General features: G+C 48.8%; 8 protein-coding genes across 8 annotated transcripts; 5 read left to right on the top strand and 3 right to left on the bottom strand.

The window, feature by feature from the left end:
• The first annotated feature begins 956 nt into the window (after positions 1-956).
• Positions 957-1,814, top strand: BJ212DRAFT_918862 (uncharacterized protein). The gene is made up of 2 exons (XM_041344342.1): positions 957-1,266; positions 1,319-1,814. Exons 1-2 carry the CDS (start codon positions 1,256-1,258, stop codon positions 1,773-1,775), a joined length of 468 nt encoding a protein of 155 aa, XP_041196500.1. The 5' UTR covers positions 957-1,255; the 3' UTR covers positions 1,776-1,814.
• A 602-nt stretch (positions 1,815-2,416) lies between these two features.
• BJ212DRAFT_1477605 (uncharacterized protein) lies at positions 2,417-2,755 on the bottom strand (the record flags this gene model as incomplete). The annotated part of the gene is made up of 3 exons (XM_041339573.1): positions 2,417-2,512; positions 2,563-2,649; positions 2,696-2,755. The coding sequence occupies 3 exons, from the start codon at positions 2,753-2,755 to the stop codon at positions 2,417-2,419; spliced, it is 243 nt and encodes an 80-aa protein (XP_041196499.1).
• Positions 2,756-3,844: 1,089 nt separating this feature from the next.
• Positions 3,845-7,465, top strand: BJ212DRAFT_1333352 (pH-response regulator). The gene is made up of 16 exons (XM_041334843.1): positions 3,845-4,257; positions 4,303-4,348; positions 4,395-4,583; positions 4,633-4,801; positions 4,848-4,963; positions 5,014-5,102; positions 5,148-5,256; positions 5,312-5,534; positions 5,588-5,669; positions 5,719-5,899; positions 5,954-6,169; positions 6,221-6,568; positions 6,618-6,752; positions 6,803-6,885; positions 6,939-7,218; positions 7,268-7,465. Exons 1-15 carry the CDS (start codon positions 4,064-4,066, stop codon positions 7,150-7,152), a joined length of 2,394 nt encoding a protein of 797 aa, XP_041196498.1. The 5' UTR covers positions 3,845-4,063; the 3' UTR covers positions 7,153-7,218; positions 7,268-7,465.
• Positions 7,466-7,724: 259 nt separating this feature from the next.
• Positions 7,725-8,296, top strand: BJ212DRAFT_1445241 (uncharacterized protein; the record flags this gene model as incomplete). The annotated part of the gene is made up of 3 exons (XM_041338078.1): positions 7,725-7,810; positions 7,849-8,176; positions 8,231-8,296. The coding sequence occupies 3 exons, from the start codon at positions 7,725-7,727 to the stop codon at positions 8,294-8,296; spliced, it is 480 nt and encodes a 159-aa protein (XP_041196497.1).
• A 297-nt stretch (positions 8,297-8,593) lies between these two features.
• BJ212DRAFT_1445240 (eIF3 subunit 6 N terminal domain-containing protein) lies at positions 8,594-10,061 on the bottom strand (the record flags this gene model as incomplete). Its single annotated transcript, XM_041338077.1, has 6 exons — positions 8,594-8,761; positions 8,838-8,946; positions 8,997-9,076; positions 9,103-9,735; positions 9,789-9,941; positions 9,999-10,061. The coding sequence occupies 6 exons, from the start codon at positions 10,059-10,061 to the stop codon at positions 8,594-8,596; spliced, it is 1,206 nt and encodes a 401-aa protein (XP_041196496.1).
• A 2,352-nt stretch (positions 10,062-12,413) lies between these two features.
• BJ212DRAFT_1567108 (uncharacterized protein) lies at positions 12,414-13,459 on the top strand (the record flags this gene model as incomplete). The annotated part of the gene is made up of 4 exons (XM_041341986.1): positions 12,414-12,507; positions 12,561-12,693; positions 12,751-12,966; positions 12,987-13,459. The coding sequence occupies exons 1-4, from the start codon at positions 12,442-12,444 to the stop codon at positions 13,457-13,459; spliced, it is 888 nt and encodes a 295-aa protein (XP_041196495.1). The 5' UTR covers positions 12,414-12,441.
• A 133-nt stretch (positions 13,460-13,592) lies between these two features.
• On the top strand, positions 13,593-15,563 carry BJ212DRAFT_1333319 (uncharacterized protein). The gene is made up of 3 exons (XM_041334842.1): positions 13,593-14,014; positions 14,189-14,607; positions 14,670-15,563. Exons 1-3 carry the CDS (start codon positions 13,756-13,758, stop codon positions 15,315-15,317), a joined length of 1,326 nt encoding a protein of 441 aa, XP_041196494.1. The 5' UTR covers positions 13,593-13,755; the 3' UTR covers positions 15,318-15,563.
• Positions 15,564-16,495: 932 nt separating this feature from the next.
• On the bottom strand, positions 16,496-18,210 carry BJ212DRAFT_1297079 (uncharacterized protein; the record flags this gene model as incomplete). Its single annotated transcript, XM_041332542.1, has 8 exons — positions 16,496-16,526; positions 16,752-16,895; positions 16,952-17,019; positions 17,113-17,243; positions 17,440-17,584; positions 17,642-17,703; positions 18,060-18,122; positions 18,180-18,210. 8 exons carry the CDS (start codon positions 18,208-18,210, stop codon positions 16,496-16,498), a joined length of 675 nt encoding a protein of 224 aa, XP_041196493.1.
• Positions 18,211-20,721: the final 2,511 nt, after the last annotated feature.

The raw sequence follows: 20,721 nt of genomic DNA, 5'->3' as shown, positions 1-20,721 counted from the left end.
TCCAGCACATTCCGCTTCGCCGCCCAGCAGTAGTGGACCCACAGGTTGTCAATGTGTCATCACAATGGGGAAACGCGGAGCATCCTCGTGGCTCTTCGTGGTCAATAAATGATTGATGATCGTATGTGAATGGAGCCACGCTGGCATTTCTTCGCGGGAAGTCAAGTTTGGCAATTCGCTGCGCTGACACTGGAAGTAAAACTCATTCTCGCTGGCCCTCGCACATCTATGACGATTTCCCAAACGCGGCAAATTGGTTGCTGCAAGGTGATTGTGACAAGCGTATACTTATCCGCTCTTGATTATGAGCCCTTTCTTTAATCTGACGTCCCCCGAATATCGTTTTGGGGTTATCGCCGCGGACCGTTGCGTGCACTTTAACATAGTCCGTTTTGAAATTTATAATGATAAGAGTTCTCATATTCCTTTCTGGTGCAGTTTTGGTCGTGACCCAGGGTGAAATCGAACATGACCAGACCATGTCAGTTCTCGCACAGCGATGACGCCGCCTTGCCTTCATCCCCGTGACAACATGCAATCGCATTGCCCAGAAGCCACAAAGTCGTCGCTAGAGGTAGGGACGTTTGGCAATCCTGTGGAATCCAGAAAAACCAGCAACGACAGTTGTTAGTCTAGGGTCAACGAACCATTAATGGCACACTCAATGACCTCCTATGGGAACGAGGGCCAGAAAAGCGTTTCTCGATCAGACTCCTCTACACTTGGAGTTCTAGCTACCAAAATTAACTTGCAAATGCCGCCCATGCAGGTGATGTACTGATCCATGATGCTTCATTACATAAGTACGTGTCAGAGAAGTTTTGTTAGTACTCATTAATATTGTTCTCATTCTCGTGTTTGGCAGATATTGAATGAATACTAGGTTGGCGGTGCCACTTCTAACCCTTCTAACTTTTCGGCGGATATGAACTTCTAGGTGTCATCAGACAGCCTGTTTCAACTACACAATGAAATCGCACCAGGCTTGGCCCGAGCCGGTTGAAGAAACCACGTCAGTATACGCATGCATGAGCCAAACTGTTGAACTTTTTCTCGAGTCTGCGGAGTGATATTAAGTGGTGCTCGGATATGTTCAACTTCCGTAAACACGCACCAGCCAATCAGCCCCTTCTCGTTATTCCGTCCGTGCATGCATGTGGCCCGCGCTTAAAAATTGCTGTCCCGACACTCCAAGTCATATAAATTGGGCTCTATCCATCCAAAGTCCTCTTGTCTCAGTCCCCGTCTCATCGTCATGTTTACCAGGTAAAAATTCTTTACTTGTAAACCTTTAACTCGATATTTAATATTTTCTCAGATGCTTCCTACCCCATTGTCCATGTGAATCTACGAGCCCGCAGAACTCCGTCATTATAGACGTCGAGCCAAGCGCTGCCGTTAACGCGCGGAATGCTGAGGTAGCCCTCGTCTATCGCTGCTGCTGGGATACCCAGCATTCTGCATGCGGAATGTTCATCCAAGGCTCTTCGAGGGATATTCTCTCGCATCTTCGGGAACGGCACGGTATCGTGCACACCGCCGACGCGGACCTTGAATGTCGCTGGAGTTCATGCTCGATGGACAAACGTCTGAAAATGAGCAGTATCGCGAGGCACATCGAGAGGCATCTGGGCATTCAGTTCAGATGCTCGCGATGTGGACTCACGGCTCGTGACGACGTCGTTCGCGACCATATCAGAAGGAATCCTGGCTGTGCTGACGCTGCAGTACAGCTTGTTCCCGGTTCAGGAGCTCGGCTGATAGTCTCAGCGTAATCTTTCAGGGTGGGCGCAATGATTTGACTTTTAGACAACATATACGTTTGGTTCCTATATACGTCTATGTACGTACCATACTACAGTTAATACTAATACTTACGATACCGCGTGGCTGGGACGCAGCATGCATCATTTACGAACGATTTATGTATTGAAAGTGAAGGCAATCTCATTCTTCCACCTCATAGATTTAGAAATGAGTGAAATAGAATCGTTAATAAGTTGGGTCGGGTGAGATAGCAAGTTGCGATAGGCATGATGACTGTCTTTTAAATATTCTTTTGGGTAAAATCATTAACACGGCCACATGTGCGGAACCCTGTTTTACATGTTCACCTTTTTGGGCCAAGTTGGAAGGTTGCCAAGAGCTGTGGTAAAGTTAAGTTTCCCCTTTGATTAAGCCGACTACTGAGGGGTAAAAGGTATGCAGTGAAGCGGAATTGCGATGATAGTACAAAGTCATCTCGGTCGGAGACCGACACCAACACCGACACTAACTCATAGCGAAACATGTGATGGACTCTTGTCTGAGTTATTCTAATCGCTGACGCGCTTTGCAACGTAAATCCGACGAAGGTTCCGGGTACATGTACAGAATGCAAGGAAGATCTACGACTGTGACATGCCCTCACGCCACATCAAGCCACACGACGAACATCCTTGGGTCTAAAGATGTCGCGTTTCCGTTGCCCGCTTGGGGATGTAAACTCCACTTCGTATCCCCAGCCTGCGAGCTAAAATAGGTATCAGCAAAAGTTGGAATACTTGGTCAAAACATACTGACCATGCGAAAGAATTGTAGGCCGCCAATGACGAAGCCTACTGCCCAGAAATTTGCACGGATGTGCACTTCAACAGGCTCATCCTTACTCTGCCGATAGGCAAGTGGAGTGAAAGCGCAGCTAACTAATGCTTACGATTTCTTCGCCGCCCTCTTGCTCAGGACGTTTGTAGGGTTGGGGATGTTGGCGAGACATTTTGCCTGCAGTTAAAGAGCTTTTTGGCAGCTAGGAAGGGATCCACGGTACTTATACGTCCCGTGAAGCGCTGGTCCAAGACAATCTGCAACCTTTTGGCCCGCAAGGCCAGGGTGTAACAACGATCTTATTGTGGAAGTGGAATTCTAACTCCAGAGCCCACAAGAAAAGCACGGATCTGAGCGCCAAATAGAAACCGAATGTAAATATCACAAGTCAGGCAAAGTTTCGGACACAAAGACGGATTTCATCATTCCGCCGCGTAACAACTGCAACAAAAAACGTGGTGAGGAAAGATCCGTGGGCCATGATAAGGAGAATAGGAACTTGACAACAAGTACATAGCTCCTTCTGGATACGACAGCAGGTTTGAACCTAGTTGGAAGCTGGACCTGAAGCTACTAGTAAGCCTGAACTTTACTATCAAGTTAACATATCATACCAGTACCAACAACTCAGATCTATCGCAGTAGACATAGCAATATTTACCTAGAGCAAAATTGTATCCTTCTATAGTTCTCACGGCTACAATATCACGGACTCATGAATTCACTGATGAATCCGCCGCGCAACAACTGCAACAAAAAAACGTGGTGAGGCAATATCCGCGGGTCATGATAAAGAGACAAACAGTGATCAAAAACTTGATAACAAGTACATAGCTCCTTCAGGATGCGACAGCAGATCAGAACCTGGTTGGAAGCTGGACCCGGGAGTTACTAGTAAGCCTGAACTTTACTATCAACTGGTATCATAGTACGGGGGAGTAAAGATAGGCTTGAAAAGCACTATAAAGTTACTGGTAGATTGGAAGGGTCAAGTGCTCTTGTTAGGCTTTGCTTGGAGTCGAGCTTCGGGGCTCTGCTAGGTGGTTAGTTGTTAGTGCCCACCTGTAGGAGGAAGACTGACAAACATAACTTATACTATGTCAATCAGTGTGATTACATTTGTCCATCGACGCTAATACCAAAAGCAACATTTACCTCGATAACTCAACTGGAAAGAAGGAAACTAGAGCGGAGGAAGAAGAGCTGAGGAAGATTCATATATATGTACGAGACAGGGTACTTGTCACGTGCCACCTCATCGCGACCCTGTCCTCTCAGAGGCACTGCACAATTCGGTTGAACTTGACAGAACACCCAGCACAAACATAAGTACTGGCACGGGCAAGTTTATTAATTGTGTGCGAAGCCCGACTGGTGCGCGTACCTTGTCTCAGACGTTATCTAGAATTCCATTGACTTCGAATTCATCCGCCACGAGGTCATACTAGGACACACTTACTAGGGCATCCATTCTTCCAATATGCCAAACCACCTCAGCATCCCTTTCAAGAAGACCTATTCATGCCCTATACCTATTGCTACACGCGATTACATTCGCAATCATACAGAAGATCACCCAGATGCGTATATTCGCGACATCAATCAGTGGAAGTCATTGCGTGATATTGGCACTGGGGGCGTATTACATGCTGACCGTATCAATTTCGCAATAAAGTGAGTCCAGCACCCGATTATGACTAGCAATCTAACCAGAACCAGTTATCATGCTCAACTTGTATTCATTCTAGCCAAATTACCGCCCGATGTCAGTTGCCAACCTCGTGCTTCTTCCGCAGTACTAACAACCTCAGATTAATTTGGAATTCTCGTACGCACATGCGTTTGCTTCGGGCCCGTCCTCTCTCCCTGTGACGCTGAGGAGTATTGCGTTTGAGCGGGCTTCAGTCTTATTCAATATAGCCGCGCTATATTCCCAATTAGCTGCCTCTGAGGACAGATCCAATCAAGACGGCCTTAAACGTGCAAGTGCTTATTATCAGGCAAGTTAAGCGATTGGAAAAAGGAAGCTACCTTACGCTCCACCTGAAGAATGCAGCTGGCGTTTTGGCCTTCCTATCCGAGTCAGCACTGCCGAAACTGGGTCCCTTTGTAGACTCAGAAAACACACCTTCCGATCTGACCGAAGATTTTGTAAAAAGTCTGGAATGGCTTATGCTGGCCCAGGCCCAGGAATGTGTCTGGCAGCGTGCTGTCTCCGGTAACGATTTCCCTCAAACACTCTACAGATCTGACTAGTGGCTTAGATCAATACAAGAATAGCCTGATTGCAAAATTAGCAGCCAAAGTTTCGTCTCTCTATAACAATTCCTTACTATCAATTCGCTTGGCCACCGCCGACACTCGTGATGCCTTACCACATGTAAGCATGATCTCACAGCTTCCACCATGGGTATTGATCCAGGTGAACAGAATTGGATCCCTCACTTGGAGACGAAGTACTATCATTTCAATGCAGCATCACAATACAGGAAAGGCATCGACGAACTCGAGGCCTCTAGGTTGGTGAGGGATGACACGTCCCTTCATCGCTGAAATTGTCATAGATACGGTGACGAGATTCAACGTCTAATGATTGCCGAAGCAGATGCTAAAAAAGCATTCAACATTGCGAAGCGTGCTGGGGTCGCCCAAGCAGTCATAAGCGATGTTAAGGTCCATTTCTCATCTCGCGCCATATCTAGTCGCCGTGTTTGACATCTCGTTTCAGTCGCTGCTTGACGTTGTGCAGAAAAATCTCTCCCGTGCTGAAAGAGACAATGATCTGATATACCATCAGAACGTTCCGGCACCTTCTGGTATCCTCGCAATTCAAGAAGTCTCTATGGTACAGAGCATCATTCCTCCTGGGCTGCGGGATCCCAAAAGCGTAATCGGCGATGACAGCATAATCTTTGGTGAGATGCTTGGATGGGGTGCTCGGGAAGCTATCAGTGGGTCGAGTTTAAGCGACAATGTGACGCCTTGTGCTGATTTATCAATTCAGATATATATAATGACAACAAAGGAAATTTGCTGCGAGAGAAAATCGTCGAACCAGCCCAGAATTTCAACGATGAAGCTGATAAGTCAGACGCGCGTCCTTTCCATGTTCCTGACGTAATCGATCACGCACAGGATACTCCAATCTCTGAACCTGCCATCATCGTTGGAAGCCTTGGAGCGTCCTATCGGGTTACCTCCAAGTCTCTTGAGGAAAGCTGAAGAAATACGCTTAGAGCAAGGGCCTACGAAAATTGATGTCTATCTCGACGACGTTCAGCGACTTTCTCGACATGTGCTCGGCATACTCGACGAGGTATCTTCTTTTTCTGTCTACTTTTGGATTATCTTTTATGGGATGGGTTTATAGGCTATGGATATCTTAGACAGCGAGGCATCTGAGGACGAAGCTGCGCGCAGAGAGACGCCAATGAACCGTCCTCCATCTCATGAAGCAAACCAAGAACTCGTCATGAAACAACAGCGGTATCGGACCATCCTCACTCAGGCAGCAGAAAGCGACGAACTCGTGCGCAGGAAATGGGAGGAATGGGAAGATCAAATTTCCGAGCTTACTCGTGACAAGGTGCGGACAAGGTGCAGCCGTACATGATTGCATACTAATTGCGGTGCACAGGATGAGCTCGAAGCCTTGGTGCCGTCATCGACAGTTTCTATGACAGGAAAGGCAGTGTCGACTAGTCAGACTCAAATCCACGCTCGCGCCCTGCGTGGCTTGCTAGAGTCTTTGGATGATATTCGTCGTACTCGAGACGACCTTGTTAGCCGTGCTCAAAGACGAGCGGAAGGCGACGACATACGGCCAAAGGTGCTGGCAGCAGCGGCAAACCTAAAACACGGAATAGAAATGAGCGCCGTTACGTTTGAAGATGTTTCCGATAATGAACTCGCCAAGTACGACAAATTTATTCAAGGTCTGACCGAGGGGCGGAAAAAACAAGAGGAAATTCTTTCGTCGATCAAGGTCATTTCAATCAATGCTCGGTTCAAACGTTTTCCTAACAATATCCTAGTCCACGAATGACGCATTCATTCAGTCTAGGAAACAAGACCCTGTTGTCAAGGATCGAGAGCAGGCCCTTCAATTTCTTGACCTCGCGTATTCTCATTATAGAGAGATCATCCGGAATCTAGACGAAGGGCTGAAGGTTAGTTACTAACAGTCCAGTCTCGGGAATTCAAGTTAATTGTCTGCTAGTTTTACAACGATATGGCCGGTATCTTAACTAACTTTAAGGAAGCATGCAAGATATGGAGCAGTGCGCGAAGTCGAGAAGCCATGTACAGTCGCTCTTGATTAACTTCTTTCCCTGACTCATGGCACTGTGCTATAGACTCATCCATCGTAACATGACGTCTCTATCGATCCGTGACAACGCCTCCGATGAATCTCACGAAGTGCCAGTGTCCACGACGTCGCCGTCAAGGACAGACGCTCGGAAACAGATTGCTGGTATACCCACGCTGTCCTCGGCTGATTGGGAGGCTCAAGAACTGGCTCCCCCGCCAACAAAACGAACAGAAAAAACCACAAAACATCGATGGTGAATACTGTGGTCAGATGAGGGTCAGTAGCTGCACGATTATGTTCGTGGATGAATCCACGGGAGCTATGTGTGTATTTTTCATGTGTTGTGGAGGGACGAGCTGACTATACTCATAGCATTTCGTATGATACGCAGTGAACAATGACCCTACTATTACACTCGTTGCATCATATCCGACGCATTTCTTAGTCCATCTATGCTTGAGCTAGTACACTGGGTACTGTCTAACCCAACAGACGGAGCTCGATATATACTTCATAACAGTAACGTAATGATGTCAGCAAATAGAGAGTTCAGCGGTCTTATGTATGTCATAAAGATTGGATCTCCTCAGGCTCTGAATGGGGCGGCATTTGCAAACGCCCAGCTGATTCAAGGGAAGACTTGAATCCTGCAGTGACGTTGGTGCATAACACACTGATTCACAGGTTACTAGGCACGATGAGAGAAGGCTACGTCAAGTCCCACAGCATACACAATTGACACCGAGCCAGCGGTTATTAATATTCGCGGTTATATATGTTAGACATAGCAACGTTGTAGTACTGACCCATGCAGCTTATGGCAAGCACAATGGAAGAAGACTACAAGACCAACAAAGGTCCACCCCCGCCATATCCGACTCGTCCACCTCCCTCAGGCACCCGAATCCCGCTACAGTCAAACTCTACCTTCCCTAATCCCGCATACACCAAAGCCCCCCATGCCACGATGCAGACGGCATCTCTCCCGTCTTCATCGGATCCGCAATCTTCCAGCGCTCTGTCCATCCATGCAAGATTGCGCCTCATCTTCCAAATCCCTGCCGTGTCCCATATGGTTCCGCTGAGGTAGAGCATAATGGGCGGTATGACCTTTTGCCATTTGACCCGGAGACCATGGAATGGGTCCGTACGAGTCTTGGTCGTATCCCTCATAATCGGGATCCTGTTGCTGGAGGTTATGAAGAGAGTGGACAGAGTCTGTATCATGCGATGGGTTGCGTGGATGGGACCTGGGTTCCTGGTAAGACGGGAGAACATCTTGTGCGCATTCTCATTCTACTTGAAGCTATGCCATGATATCTGAGTTCATAATAGGGGGGATGCCATCTCGCATTTGGTGGGGGAGAGCGGATCATCACAAATGACTACGAGATATTGTGAGTCCAACGCTTATCTCACACGGTGATATCGATGCTAACGAAATGCAGGTGCTGGAGGAGTGGATATCTCAGGGAATGAAATAGATTGCTTGTGTTCAAATACGGAGTGTGGTCGTTCCATATTTACCTTGATAATTTAACTTTGCAGCAAAATTTGTCAAAACTGAGTGGACACTGGGTAAGCAAGAAGACAAATGTATATTCTACAAACCGTGAGATATCGCCAAAGATGATAGCGGTCGTTTTCGAGTAGATACACACTACCCATGAAGTACGTACAAGTACAGATAAGCTCTGATCACAGAGCTCCCTCAACAACACTGGGCTGTGGCTGGCTCTGTTGTGGCTGCTGCGGGCTGTGAAGCATACCAGTTCCCAAAGCCTGCGTCCGGAACGCCAAACCACGCGTCTTCTCAATGACTGATTGATATACTGGTAATGGTGAACGGTGGATCTCGATGACGTTCTATAAGAAGAGATGACAGTCAGTGAATGAACGGTCGAGTGCGATATCATTAATGACACTGAAATAAGATCCACACCTTTTCTAGGTCGATCTTCGCTTCGGCGCCCATACGGGTTTCACGGATGAGGTTGACGATCCATTTCTCGCCTTCATCTCGTGATAGATTAAGACGTTCCGAAAGGTCGCTGAGCACGTGGTTTGATAATAAAATAGTGTAGATGTATACTTTACTTACCCAATATCGATACGTTGGTGTATACGGCAATATGCTTCGCTAATCAGGTAGCGTGCGTTGTCGAGGAACTCCTCTCTGAACTCCCAAGGAAGAAGTCATCTCCGACCACGCGGTCGGCAAGCGTTAGCTCACGCTGTGCGGCCTCAAAGTCAAACTCGACATAAAGCTCTTTCAGGAAAGATGTAACGGGATCCTGATATTGGTACTCCTCCGTCTGGATGACTTTGACGATCTCGCGTATCGAGTGCCGTACACGCGAGGAAGCAGCACTCCCACCTGCGGCTGACTTGCGAGAGAGGATGGCAGCAGTGGCTATGTATCGAAGGATCCAGGGACAAGAGGTTTGGATAGTGTTAAGGTAAGTGGGCGAGAGGAAAGTCTCGAGGAGGAGTGTTCGACCCTGGGGGTGATTGAAGTAGACAAAGAGAGACCAGTGAACGAGCCATGTCCGCGAGTGGAGTTGCGTGAGGGCTGCGGGCTCGGCAGATGCCGTCAAGAGTGTTGAAGGTGAGCGCGAGTCAACCACATCGCGTAGGGTGTTCAACTCTTCGAGAGCCGTCTCCCATTTTCCAGTGAGGATGTCGGAAGCGAGTTTACCCCAGTGCGCGGAAGTGTTGAGATCGTTATCAGTTGAAAGTACACGGAAGTGATACAGATAGTCTGCAGCACCACTGTAGTTGCCGTAGGTATATTGGAACTGCCCAAAGTTGTATAAAACAGTGATTTGTTCAAGGGTGAGCTATGTTAAACATAAATATGTTGCAAGACGGTCGATGGTAAGCGAGGACGTACGTTGTAGTTATCTTTGAGGTACTGCAAATTCTGATTTTTATCTTGACGCAGTGCTTGTGCAACATCTGGGTTCTCGATCACATCAAGGACAGCTTGAGCCTCCAGCTGTAGGCGTTCATTTGTTGATACAGCCTTCTCTCGTTTCCCGAGACTCTGAAAGGTTGAGATCAACATGTATCGCCGTCGATGTGAATTATAACACAATGACACACCTTCGGGGATCTCCTCGTCAGGATGCAGCTGCTCAAACAAGCTGACTGCATAATCCAGCATGTTCGTGCCTTTGCAAGTTCATACTGTGCTGCTTGAACCTGTTCGACCGGGAAGAGCGAAGTTTCGACCAGAGGGCTAACAACGGAAATGCCAGATGCGATCCAGGTAGGGTATTATCGTTTTGATAGATCGTATTCCGCCATGGTGGTGTGCAATGCTGCACGTCCTTCGAACCTTCAAGCTTGTAGAGCAGAAATTTTATGATCGCTCAAAGAGGAAATCGTACAGCCACAGTATGCCAGCAGCTGAGGATGCGCTTCATACAAAATTTTTGCAAATGTTGTTGATTTATGCGGCCACCAGTCATTTAACAAACTAAGCTCACAATAAATATAATATAGTTTCTCGTGTTCTTACAGCACAAAACACTCGCTGATGATCTCTAAGAGCATCATGATTATAGTAATAGCAGAATATTTTAAGACAGCTGAAAACAAGACGATAGATCGAGATACAACGAGAGTGCAGTGATGACCGGCCAGGTCTACTAGGCATGAATGCACTCGGAGCAAAAGTCAGAATGGAAAACAAACAGGCCGGAATTAAACATATCCCGGTTCAGGACCGACTCTGGAGTCTAGCCATCCGAATATTCAGTCACTAGGCCTGTACATCGACCAAACGTCGATTGGACGCTATCGCAACATCTAGCAAGGCGAGTGAGCAGATATCAAATGGTGTGGCTACGAACCACTTTTCAACGTATGCATGCGATGTACGCCTTTCCACGTTGAAGAGCCGCGAGAAGGCCCAGCTGTAGTTGCTGGTCACTGACGGTAAACTAGTCAATGTTGCGCCGGGGGTACCTCGTTTGCCATATGTAGTACATGCCTGCAATTCGAGTCGACGAGGACATCATCGGTTCCGCATAATAGCGGCGACGGAGACAGCCAAACTTACACCGCTGGGAAGCAGCTCACGCAGTACTTCACCGTGATCGGTGCTTGTATCTGTAAATGCGTGATGATTGGGTTAGCAGTGTGGTAAAAATCGGACCAACACATTGCAATCACCTTTAATTATTGTCATGAACAGTATACCTGCGGCAGTGTCTAGTAAGTTGTGCCAGCTAAGTGTCATGACACTTGCCGGGACGGTCTTGCTGTGACATCATCACCCCCTAAGATTCGAACGCAATTTACCCATTAACCGATTCCTACGGTGCGATAGTTGTAAAGGACTGCAAACTAGCCCATCAGGGAACTTGCTTTGGGACATGCCAGCGGCTGAGACAGTTGACAACAGTCGTCAGCGCAGCCCCTGTCAGATGTTCCCCACGCTCTATATTGTGCTGATGACATGCGTCAGGCAGGGCAGGAGCTGGAGAGGGCTATCTATCACCTCCTTCGATCATCCAGTAAGTTGCCCTGATTTGATACTGGCTGCTTGGTAAACACTAACACTTCATTTAGGCTTCCGAGTGCAACTCTTGTGATCGCCCTCGTCCATGAGTTGGCTCATGCAGTCCACGCTACGTTTGCTGAGATACCGACTCCGTCATGTATATCTGGTCGTGGAACATTGAAGTCCACAATGGCGTATAGCATTGACCGTCGACCATTATATATAGTCGGGGAGTCAGGGGATTTCGCTGAGAATGTCCTGAGCGGAGGTGAAGGAGCATTTCACAGTCTTCGCCGATCAAAAAGACTACCTTTCCGTTACCCACCTGGCGATCTATGAAAAAACAAAAAAAGTACCAGTTCACGAATTCCTTTGTAAGTGCGTTTGATTGCTATGAAAGATGGTGTGCTGAGATGTGCCAGCGGACGAGGCATTTCTGCACAACCGGGACGTGGATGGCCAGCACCTCGGTTCGCCCCGGCCAACACAGCACGACCGACAAGACGATCTCACAGAGAGGGCGCTCTTCAGCCATATCAGACTTCACGTCACCTCATGAGCCAACGTGTTTCGATTCCCGAGTCTCCCGCCACCCACGTCCTCCAAGGAATCCGAAAGGGTTCATCATTGAGGATGGGTTTTCATTGCGTCTGTAGTCTGTTAGGTGGGCGAGAGGGAGGAGTGTTTGACCCTGCGAGTGGTTGGAGTAGATAAAGCCTAGATCGATGGATGAGCCATGTCCCCGGCTGCACAATCATTATCCGAGTCAACATGTTCGCAAGTCTACACTGCTTAGCCTGAGCAAATCTTGACCGGAAAGAGCAAAATTGCACTGACAACAGAAATGCCAGATCAGTGGCGGTCCAGGTAGGTATTATCGAGTCAGTTTGACAGGATGTAACGCCTTCATTTGCAGCGCAAGCTTCAAGCAGAGTAGGGTGGCTAAAAGAGGAAATAGCACAGCCATGACATGTGTGACGAACTGCGATATTCATGAGGCTCTTGTGACTTTTCCAACAACTCAACCAGTGTCATCATGACCGCCATCACGCAGAACCTGCCAAGATTTATATCAGACCTTGGAATCTCAATAATTGGAGATGTATGTTAATTTTTACTATTTTAGTCAACGTTGGCACACTCAACATATTGCAGAAATGTTATTCCTCGCTGGTCGAGAACCTCAATGTCGGAGACGTGGATTGCCTCAAATATTCGCTCTCCAAGGGCTTGGGCATCGGCATCGTAGTAGGAGGTTCTATCATGAAAGTTCCTCAATTATTGCTTAGTGAGTCTGTCAAGCGCCTTTCATAGATGCTAGGTACTTAAAGTTATGACGCGCCAGTTCTTAGCGGACGCTCCGCTCGTGGTCTCTCCTTACCTGCATATGTCCTTGAAACTCTCGCATATGCCATCACCGCTGCATACTCATACAGAAATGAGTTCCCATTCTCGACTTACGGCGAGAATCTATTCCTTACTATACAAAACACCATAATTACTCTCCTGATCATCTATTTCCCAACCCATCGCTCCGAAATACACAGGCAATTGGTTCGCAGTTGGCAATCGCCAGTGCAGCATCCGTCGCATCTACCGTTGCGCTGTATATTCTCCCTAAAGACATCTTGTCTCTGCTGCAAATGGCCACGTTGCCGCTGTCCCTATTCTCGAAGCTGCCTCAAATCACGCAGAATGCACGTGCCCAATCTACGGGCCAGCTCTCTGCCTTCGCTGTCGTTTCACAAATTGTGGGCTGTCTTGCCCGATTGTTCACTACCGCAACGGAGGTCGGCGACCTCATCGTCACTGCCGGCTTTGCCCTTGCCCTCGTCCTCAATCTTGTGCTCGGTGTGCAAATGTGGATGTACTGGGGGAATGACCAGAAAGAAGACTTTGGAAAGACGCAGATTGGATCGCTCAGCGAGAAGGAAAAGGAAAACTGGGCATCGGAGAGGCAGGGGAGAGTTGATGTTGTCGTTACTCCAAAGTCTCCCGCACCGCGTCATAACGCGTCGCCTTCCGGTAGAAAATGGGCAAGGAAGATTGATTAGTACTATACCTCTGTTATTTAATGAACTTGATTTTATTCGATACGCTATCTGAGTGTGTCACCGACAAAATACCCAAGTACTCGGTTTTGACTTGGGTCACCAAGTACTTCCGCTAAATTTGGTGTTTGTGTTTGTCGCCGCCACTCTGGCGAAAATACATTGACAGAATTCGGGACGACTGCCCCTTCTCTTACTATTATAGGGTCTGCCTAGGCCTACGGGTGGCCTCGGCAAGCCGTAACTCCATTTAGTCTGGAAGCAGACTCCATCGACGATTCGACGCACAACTAATATCGATGCATCAGGCTCTACTTGTCCCCGAAATTCTCCTGGACATATTCGCGCATGTGAATGAAAGTGCGAACCTACCATCTGATGAACATAATTGCGAGAGATTATTGTCTCAACAATCTCTCGCATCGCTTGCAACGACATGCAAAACCTTCCATGAGCCTGCGATGGATTTACTGTGGGCTAACATAGAGGAGTTAGAACCATTGCTAGGCTGTGTAACGAGGCTACATCCAATGATATATTGTAGTGACGCAGGGGTCAGTGCAGACTAATTACAATCCTCAGTTCATGAGCTCACCGAGCATCTAATCGCAGCCCTCCTGGTCTGAAGGCGTCGAACCACTATCCGAGCACGAAGCTCATCAATTCTTGCGTCATGCCACCCGTGTCCGCTCAATCGATATAGCGTCTGACAAAATTTCCACCTCCTCACAGTCTTCCCCACTGAGACGTACATGTTCCCGAGATTGCAGTCACTATTATGGCAGGTCGAGGCTCCCAATAACATATACCTACACCTCTTCCTCTCCCAAACGCTACTTTTTATCTATCTATCAGCAATCCACCCAGCTTCGAAATCATTCGGGACCCACTGTGCTTCTTTGGAGGCCTTAACCATTGGTGATGCGGCTGAAGATCTCACAGCGGACGAGTCGCTCTTGCTGGCCGAAACTGTCCGTTCATGCACGCAGCTGACACATCTGGGTTGTCCACCGCTCGAATGGGAAGCATGGAACCACCTCTCCAACCTCCCCACCCTTATTAAATTGGAAATTGGTAGCGGAAGCTGGCCATTAGACCGACATGATCTCAAATTCTCACCTTTCCTCAATGTTACCATCCTCAATTTCTATGTACACACGGCTTCATACACTATCACAGCCTTGCAGCGCTCAGAATTCCCTCATTACTGCAGTTCGAGATGCATGTCCATGTCATGCCTTTGGCACAGGCTGAGCAGCTTTTTCGTGCACTGTCACGATGCAATGCATCCCACACCCTTGAACACATCGTCATCTTCTCCTTTGATCCAGACGGTGACTCGGATGAGGAGCCCTTTGGCAACTCCTTGACAGCAATCACACAATTTCTTGATTTTACACAGCTGCGAACCCTGGGCCTCGTTTTTGAAAATTACCCCGTATACCTTGACAACGACCTTCTCCTGGAAGCCATGTCAAGTTGGCCTCACATTCGCTACATGACTTTAGCAAATCACCAACTTCGACCACCTACCATTACATTCCGCGCATTATTCGACGGACTGCGGCTATGTCCCCACTTGGATTCCCTGCAATTACACATTGATGCTATACATATCGACATTGATGCTGAAACCGAGTCATTTCAGCATACATCCCTACAGAAATTTAACGTGGGCTTCTCTAACGTAGAAGATGTTGAAGCTATCGCTCGCATCATTTTCTCCATGCTCCCTTGTGTCGAACAAGTTAAACACGGGAACGAGGACGAGTGGATTAAGGTCAATGAGCACCTCAAATATCTGAAATCTTCTGCGGTCCCTGGCCGTCATATTACTCCGGAACCAGCCCCGACCACCTGAATTCGGTATTATTTATGTGCCGGGGCAACCTTCCTTTAGTTGTCTTTGTCACTTTCGTTCGCCGTGGTCGTAATTATTTTCTCCCCTGACGCCGTTTTACTGTGCTATCATATCCTAGGATTATTTAATGGCATCCGAATGGTTGATTATCGTGTATCTAGGGCTACGCCGCTCGCAGTTGCATATGCTAGTATCTTCTGACATGATATCTGACACGGAAATGAATACTTGACTATCCGGGCCTAACATTTCCCAAGACCACGATATAAGTAGGATGCGCCTGGTACACAAGCAGGCGCGTATGCACACTGGATCTTCTAAGGATGGTTGTGAGAAAAGCAGATTTGTAGGCAAACGGTCACACCATGGGCAGTGCTAAGGAAGATACAAATGCAATGCAAAGCGTCAAATTCCATGGAGAGATACAATACCGACAATCCGCGGCTATTATGACTTTATTACAGGCATGCATTACGCAGGGGTTGCATTGATATTAGAATTCGCCATAGCACGAGATAAACGTTGTTTTGGTCTGTTGTGCAGAGGCTTCCAGGAGTTTCCTTATTCGAAATTTGCAAACTGAGAAATCGAGGTCACCTACTTCACTCTCGACATACTCCAGCGTCTTCGCGTAACTGAGATCCTGGAAGTGATTTTTTGTTTTGTGCTCAATGACAAACGACAACGTTTCTGCTCGCACTTATTGCCTGATCACTGGAAACTCAAGATCGATGTTCCATCTTCCGACTTGCACTCACCTGCCGTGCATTTCGCGATTTAGTATTCGATCTTCTTTATTCTAATCTGAAAAACTTTTGGCCTCTTATTCTCTCATGCAGAACTTCCCAGTTCCATCATACACTTATCAACAGCTCCATCATCGATCATTATCATCTTGCTGTACTAACCCAAAACACCTCATCAGCATCATTCTTAATTCTCACCCTCTCCTCGTCGCACCCACCAAACGAGAATACACATCATCAACATCGTTAATCCTTTCTATGCAGCCATCACCTGTTCACCCAGCAACCAAGCTCCTTAGCATGGCCTTGCAAGCTCAAGAGTTCAAAGTACGTCCTTCTCTATCTCATTTCTTGTCTACTTGTTAACTTGATCCAGATGGGTGTCTTACTACAAACATGGCTATCATGGTCGAAGGAGAGTTAGTCAAGAAATTAGAGAACCTTCTTGCGATGGACCTCCACCCTGGCGAAGTCCGAATCAGGCGATACAGATTCGCATGCGGTCAGAAGACGACACTATCAAGCTCCAGGATTTGCCTCATCGCATTACCCAACTCGTGCCGACTAGCTTACGCGGCGGTGATTACACGATTTACATATGCAACACTCCACCCGATATCCTTGCCAAGCCAGTGCACTCAAAGTACTCAGTGATCAACTGAATGTACGCATCTCATCTTTTACGCACAACTCATCTATCACCACGACCACCAGTATCCCATGTTCATTCACCTCCGAAAAGATCTTCGCTTCTCTCCGCAGTACGGCCTGTTCAGAACCATCAACCTCGTAATCCCTCAGATGTATCTTTGGAGGTGCCGGTCCTGGGATGCTTTGTTGCGAGTATCAACAGCTTATAAGCTCCATCATCAATCTCTTAATTCTCACCCTTCTCCCCGTCCACCGAGCGTGATATACGCATCATCAATTAATGTCTTTCTACGCCGCCGCACCCTCTTACTCCACAACATCATTGTCAGTTCGTCCCAGACTACGACGCGTCAAACTTCGCATTCTCTCCAACTATGATCGTTCCTACATTAACACACCTTTGGAGCAGAAATGGAAACACCATTACGCCGAACCCCGCTATTTTTGCGTTGGAGAGGATAAAGTGGGCCACGGAAATTGCCAATGAGCACCACCCAATAACTACGATTTGCTACCAACGACTCCGGGCCTGTGTGTGTTGACTCAGACGCACGTAGTAACTGTATTATGAACGGCTTCCCAATAGCTTCGTGAGTCGCAATTTACTTCTCCTAGTCTCATATACAAAGATTCACATGGTCACACATTTATCACAAGTTCAATACAAAGTTATGAAACTCAATTGTAGCCCTTGGACTCTTCCTGCTGAGTCTCCAGAAACTGACTATCGAAGACTCCTTGACGAGGACGCCCGTTGCGATACCCTGGTGCACCTGCGTCCAATATCACCCTCAATTCAATGTCATCTATCGTGCGGAACATCTGCTCTTCATATCGCCTCATTGTCATCACCCATTCGCTTGCTCTTGCCTAGTGCCTTTTTCCTCCAGCTATTTTTTCACACCTCACAGCCCACAACATCCTTACACGCATCGTTTTCATGTTGCTCTCGTTCTCACCGCATTTGTCGTAGATATCGAGGTTATAAGCTGCACTGTATAGCAATGAGCTACATATTTCGTCGCATCCTATTTTTAGCCCACTTTGAATGTACTCAGAACTTGAACGACCACAGATGACCGCAACAACGATGTCCTTCTGTTCAGCTTCTCAGTTTGCCATGAGAAAGTTCCGATGATATACATCACTTTGACGCAATCCACGGCGCACTCGCAAGCGCATTTTTGATGGAAACGGCATGCCTTGTCCGTCGTTATGTGCTCTCACAAACCAGCACTAATATCATGAGTGCCATACCGTCACCTCACGTCGTTCACATGGACAATCCTTAATTTACTGGATATGGAATAGAACACTAAGTATGATCCACTGTACACTCGCTCACGTCTAATTGTATGCGAAATCTCCATAATATATACATTGCTGAATGCATCGTCGGTACTAAGGTCTGCAAATATTGATTTTAGTAAGTGCGAGTAACAGAAAGGGCATTGAGGAGACTCACTCTTCTCGGCATTCTTTCCAGTGTTGTCCATGTGCCATGCGACTCAAATCAAGCTCGGGGCCTCCTCTGGGTATCACCAATGCAGTCACAGGGTTATATAGTAAGTGGTGAGAAGCGGGTGGCACCCAGAACAAGAGTCGATGTTTGGGTCCTGCCACCCATCCACTGTGAACATTCAGGAAAAAGGGGGTCGAACTGTGATCGTCATGGGATGCTCCCTCCGTTAATTCGGAAGTGTTGCGCAACGCATGAATGGAGTTGGGCGAGAAGCAGACGAAGTGATTGTTCCAAGTATTCAATGTCATGGGAGTGGTGGACTCGATGGGATGCAGGACGCGATGTTGATCTGATACTGCTGAAGGACCCGACACAGCGCAATATTGCGACGGCTGGCTCATCACTGCATCCCACAGCCGAACAGTGGAATCCAAAGAACCAGTGACAATGCGAGTGCCGTCCGGCGAGAACGAGGCTGACAAAACTGGATCAGTGTGCCCCCGTAAGGGCTCACCGACTGACTCCCTTGTCCCTGCATCCCACAGCCGAACAGTGGAATCGTTCGAACCAGTGACGATGCGAGTGCCGTCCAGCGAGAACGAGACCGACCTTACTGAAGAAGTGTGCCCCCGAAAGGGTTCACTGACTGGCTTCCCCCTCCCTGCATCCCACAGCCGAACAGTGGAATCCGCAGAACCACTGACAATGCGAGTGCCGTCCGGCGAGAACGAGACCGAGTTTACTGAAGAAGTGTGCCCCCGTAAGGGCTCACCGACTGGCTCCCCCGTCCCTGCATCCCACAGCCGAACAGTGAATCCGCAGAACCACTGACGATGCGAGTGCCGTCTGGCGAGAACGAGACCGACCTTACTGAGTCAGTGTGCCCCCGCAAGGGCTCACCGACTGGCTCCCCCGTCCCTGCATCCCACAGCCAAACAGTGGAATCCTCCGAACCAGTGACGATGCGAGTGCCGCCCGGCGAGAACGAGACCGAGTTTACTGAATCAGTGTGCCCCCGCAAGGGCTCACCGACTGGCTCCCCCATCCCTGCATCCCACAGCCGAACAGTGGAATCCGAAGAACCAGTGACGATGCGAGTGCCGTCCGGCGAGAACGAGACCGACATTACTGAATCAGTGTGCCCCCGCAAGGGCTCACCGACTGGCCTTCCCGTCCCTGCGACCCACAGCCGAACAGTGGAATCCCTTGAACCAGTAACGATGCGAGTGCCGTCCGGCGAGAACGAGACCGACGTTACTGAATAAGTGTGCCCCCGCAAGGGCTCACCGACTGGCTCCCCGTCCTTGCATCCCACAGCCGAACAGTGGAATCCGAAGAACCAGTGACGATGCGAGTGCCGTCCGGCGAGAAGAGACCGAGTTTACTGAATGAGTGTGCCCCGCAAGGGCTCACCGACTGGCTCCCCCGTCCCTGCATCCCACAGCCGAACAGTGGAATCCCAGAACCAGTGACGATGCGAGTGCCGTCCGGCGAGAATGAGACCGAGTTTACTGAAAGTGTGCCCCCGCAAGGGCTCACCGACTGGCTCCCCCGTCCCTGCATCCCACAGCCGAACAGTGAAGAACCAGTGACGATGCGAGTGCCGTCCGGCGAGAATGAGACCGACGTTACTGAATCAGTGTGCCCCCGCAAGGGCTCACCGACTGGCTCCCCCGTCCCTGCATCCCACAGCCGAACAGTGGAATCCCGAACCAGTGACGATGCGAGTGCCGTCCGGCGAGAACGAGACCGACGTTACTGAATCAGTGTGCCCCCGCAAGGGCTCACCGACTGGCTCCCCGTCCTGCATCCCAAGCCGAACAGTGGAATCCTCCTGAACCAGTGACGATGCAAGTGCCATCCGGCGAGAACGAGACCGACGTTACCCAATGAGTGTGCCCCCGCAAGGGCTCACCGACTGGCTCCCCTGTCCCTGCATCCCACAGCCGAACAGTGGAATCCCAAGAACCAGTGACGATGCGAGTGCCGTCCGGCGAGAACGAGACCGAGTTTACTGAACAAGTGTGCCCCCGCAAGGGCTCACCGACTGGCTCCCCTGTCCCTGCATCCCACAGCCGAACAGTGGAATCGTCCGAACCAGTGACGATGCGAGTGCCGTCCGGCGAGAACGAGACCGAGTTTACTGAACTAGTGTGCCCCCTGAGCACCGTCTGAACAGCTGGCCAATTCATATTACGTCCAGAAGCCACACGAAGAGTGTTCGGAAACCGTGCAGAAAACGTTCTCGATAGCAGACAGTTGGCAGGCAAGAATGGGAGTGCTGATACATACAGATGTGGCGTGCTGTGTAAAATCATGCCGCCGAAGACTTGAATGAACCTCTGTACGTCCATTGCGGTCGACAAGACATCTTTGAATTTAGGATGGCCCTGTGGTTGCGCATGAGCCCTTTATCTGGCACTCAGTAGCAATGCACTCACCTTCAGCCACTGGGGAATGAGTGAGAGGGCAGGAACTGCGCCGCTGAGCGCATTGATCAGGGCGAGCGACTCGAGCCAGAAAAACAGCCGCTCGTTGTCGAAGA

The sequence above is a fragment of the Suillus subaureus genome, assembly GCF_016647635.1.
Source record: "Suillus subaureus strain MN1 chromosome Unknown BJ212scaffold_6, whole genome shotgun sequence".
In the NCBI taxonomy this organism is placed as follows: Eukaryota; Fungi; Basidiomycota; class Agaricomycetes; order Boletales; family Suillaceae; genus Suillus; species Suillus subaureus.
The sequence above is the reverse complement of the archived record's forward strand: the minus strand, read 5'-3'. Positions and strand labels throughout refer to the sequence as shown.

Bases quoted from the DNA above. Each gene is read 5' to 3' on its own strand.
- BJ212DRAFT_1333319 (XM_041334842.1), top strand. From the start codon at position 13,756: ATGCATCAGGCTCTACTTGTCCCCGAAATTCTCCTGGACATATTCGCG. The intron at 14,015-14,188 runs GTGCAGACTAAT...ACCTCCTCACAG, and splicing joins TTGTAGTGACGCAGGGGTCA to TCTTCCCCACTGAGACGTAC. The intron at 14,608-14,669 runs GTACACACGGCT...TCATTACTGCAG, and splicing joins TTACCATCCTCAATTTCTAT to TTCGAGATGCATGTCCATGT.
- BJ212DRAFT_1333352 (XM_041334843.1), top strand. From the start codon at position 4,064: ATGCCAAACCACCTCAGCATCCCTTTCAAGAAGACCTATTCATGCCCT. The intron at 5,535-5,587 runs GTGGGTCGAGTT...TTATCAATTCAG, and splicing joins GGGTGCTCGGGAAGCTATCA to ATATATATAATGACAACAAA. The intron at 5,900-5,953 runs GTATCTTCTTTT...ATGGGTTTATAG, and splicing joins TGCTCGGCATACTCGACGAG to GCTATGGATATCTTAGACAG.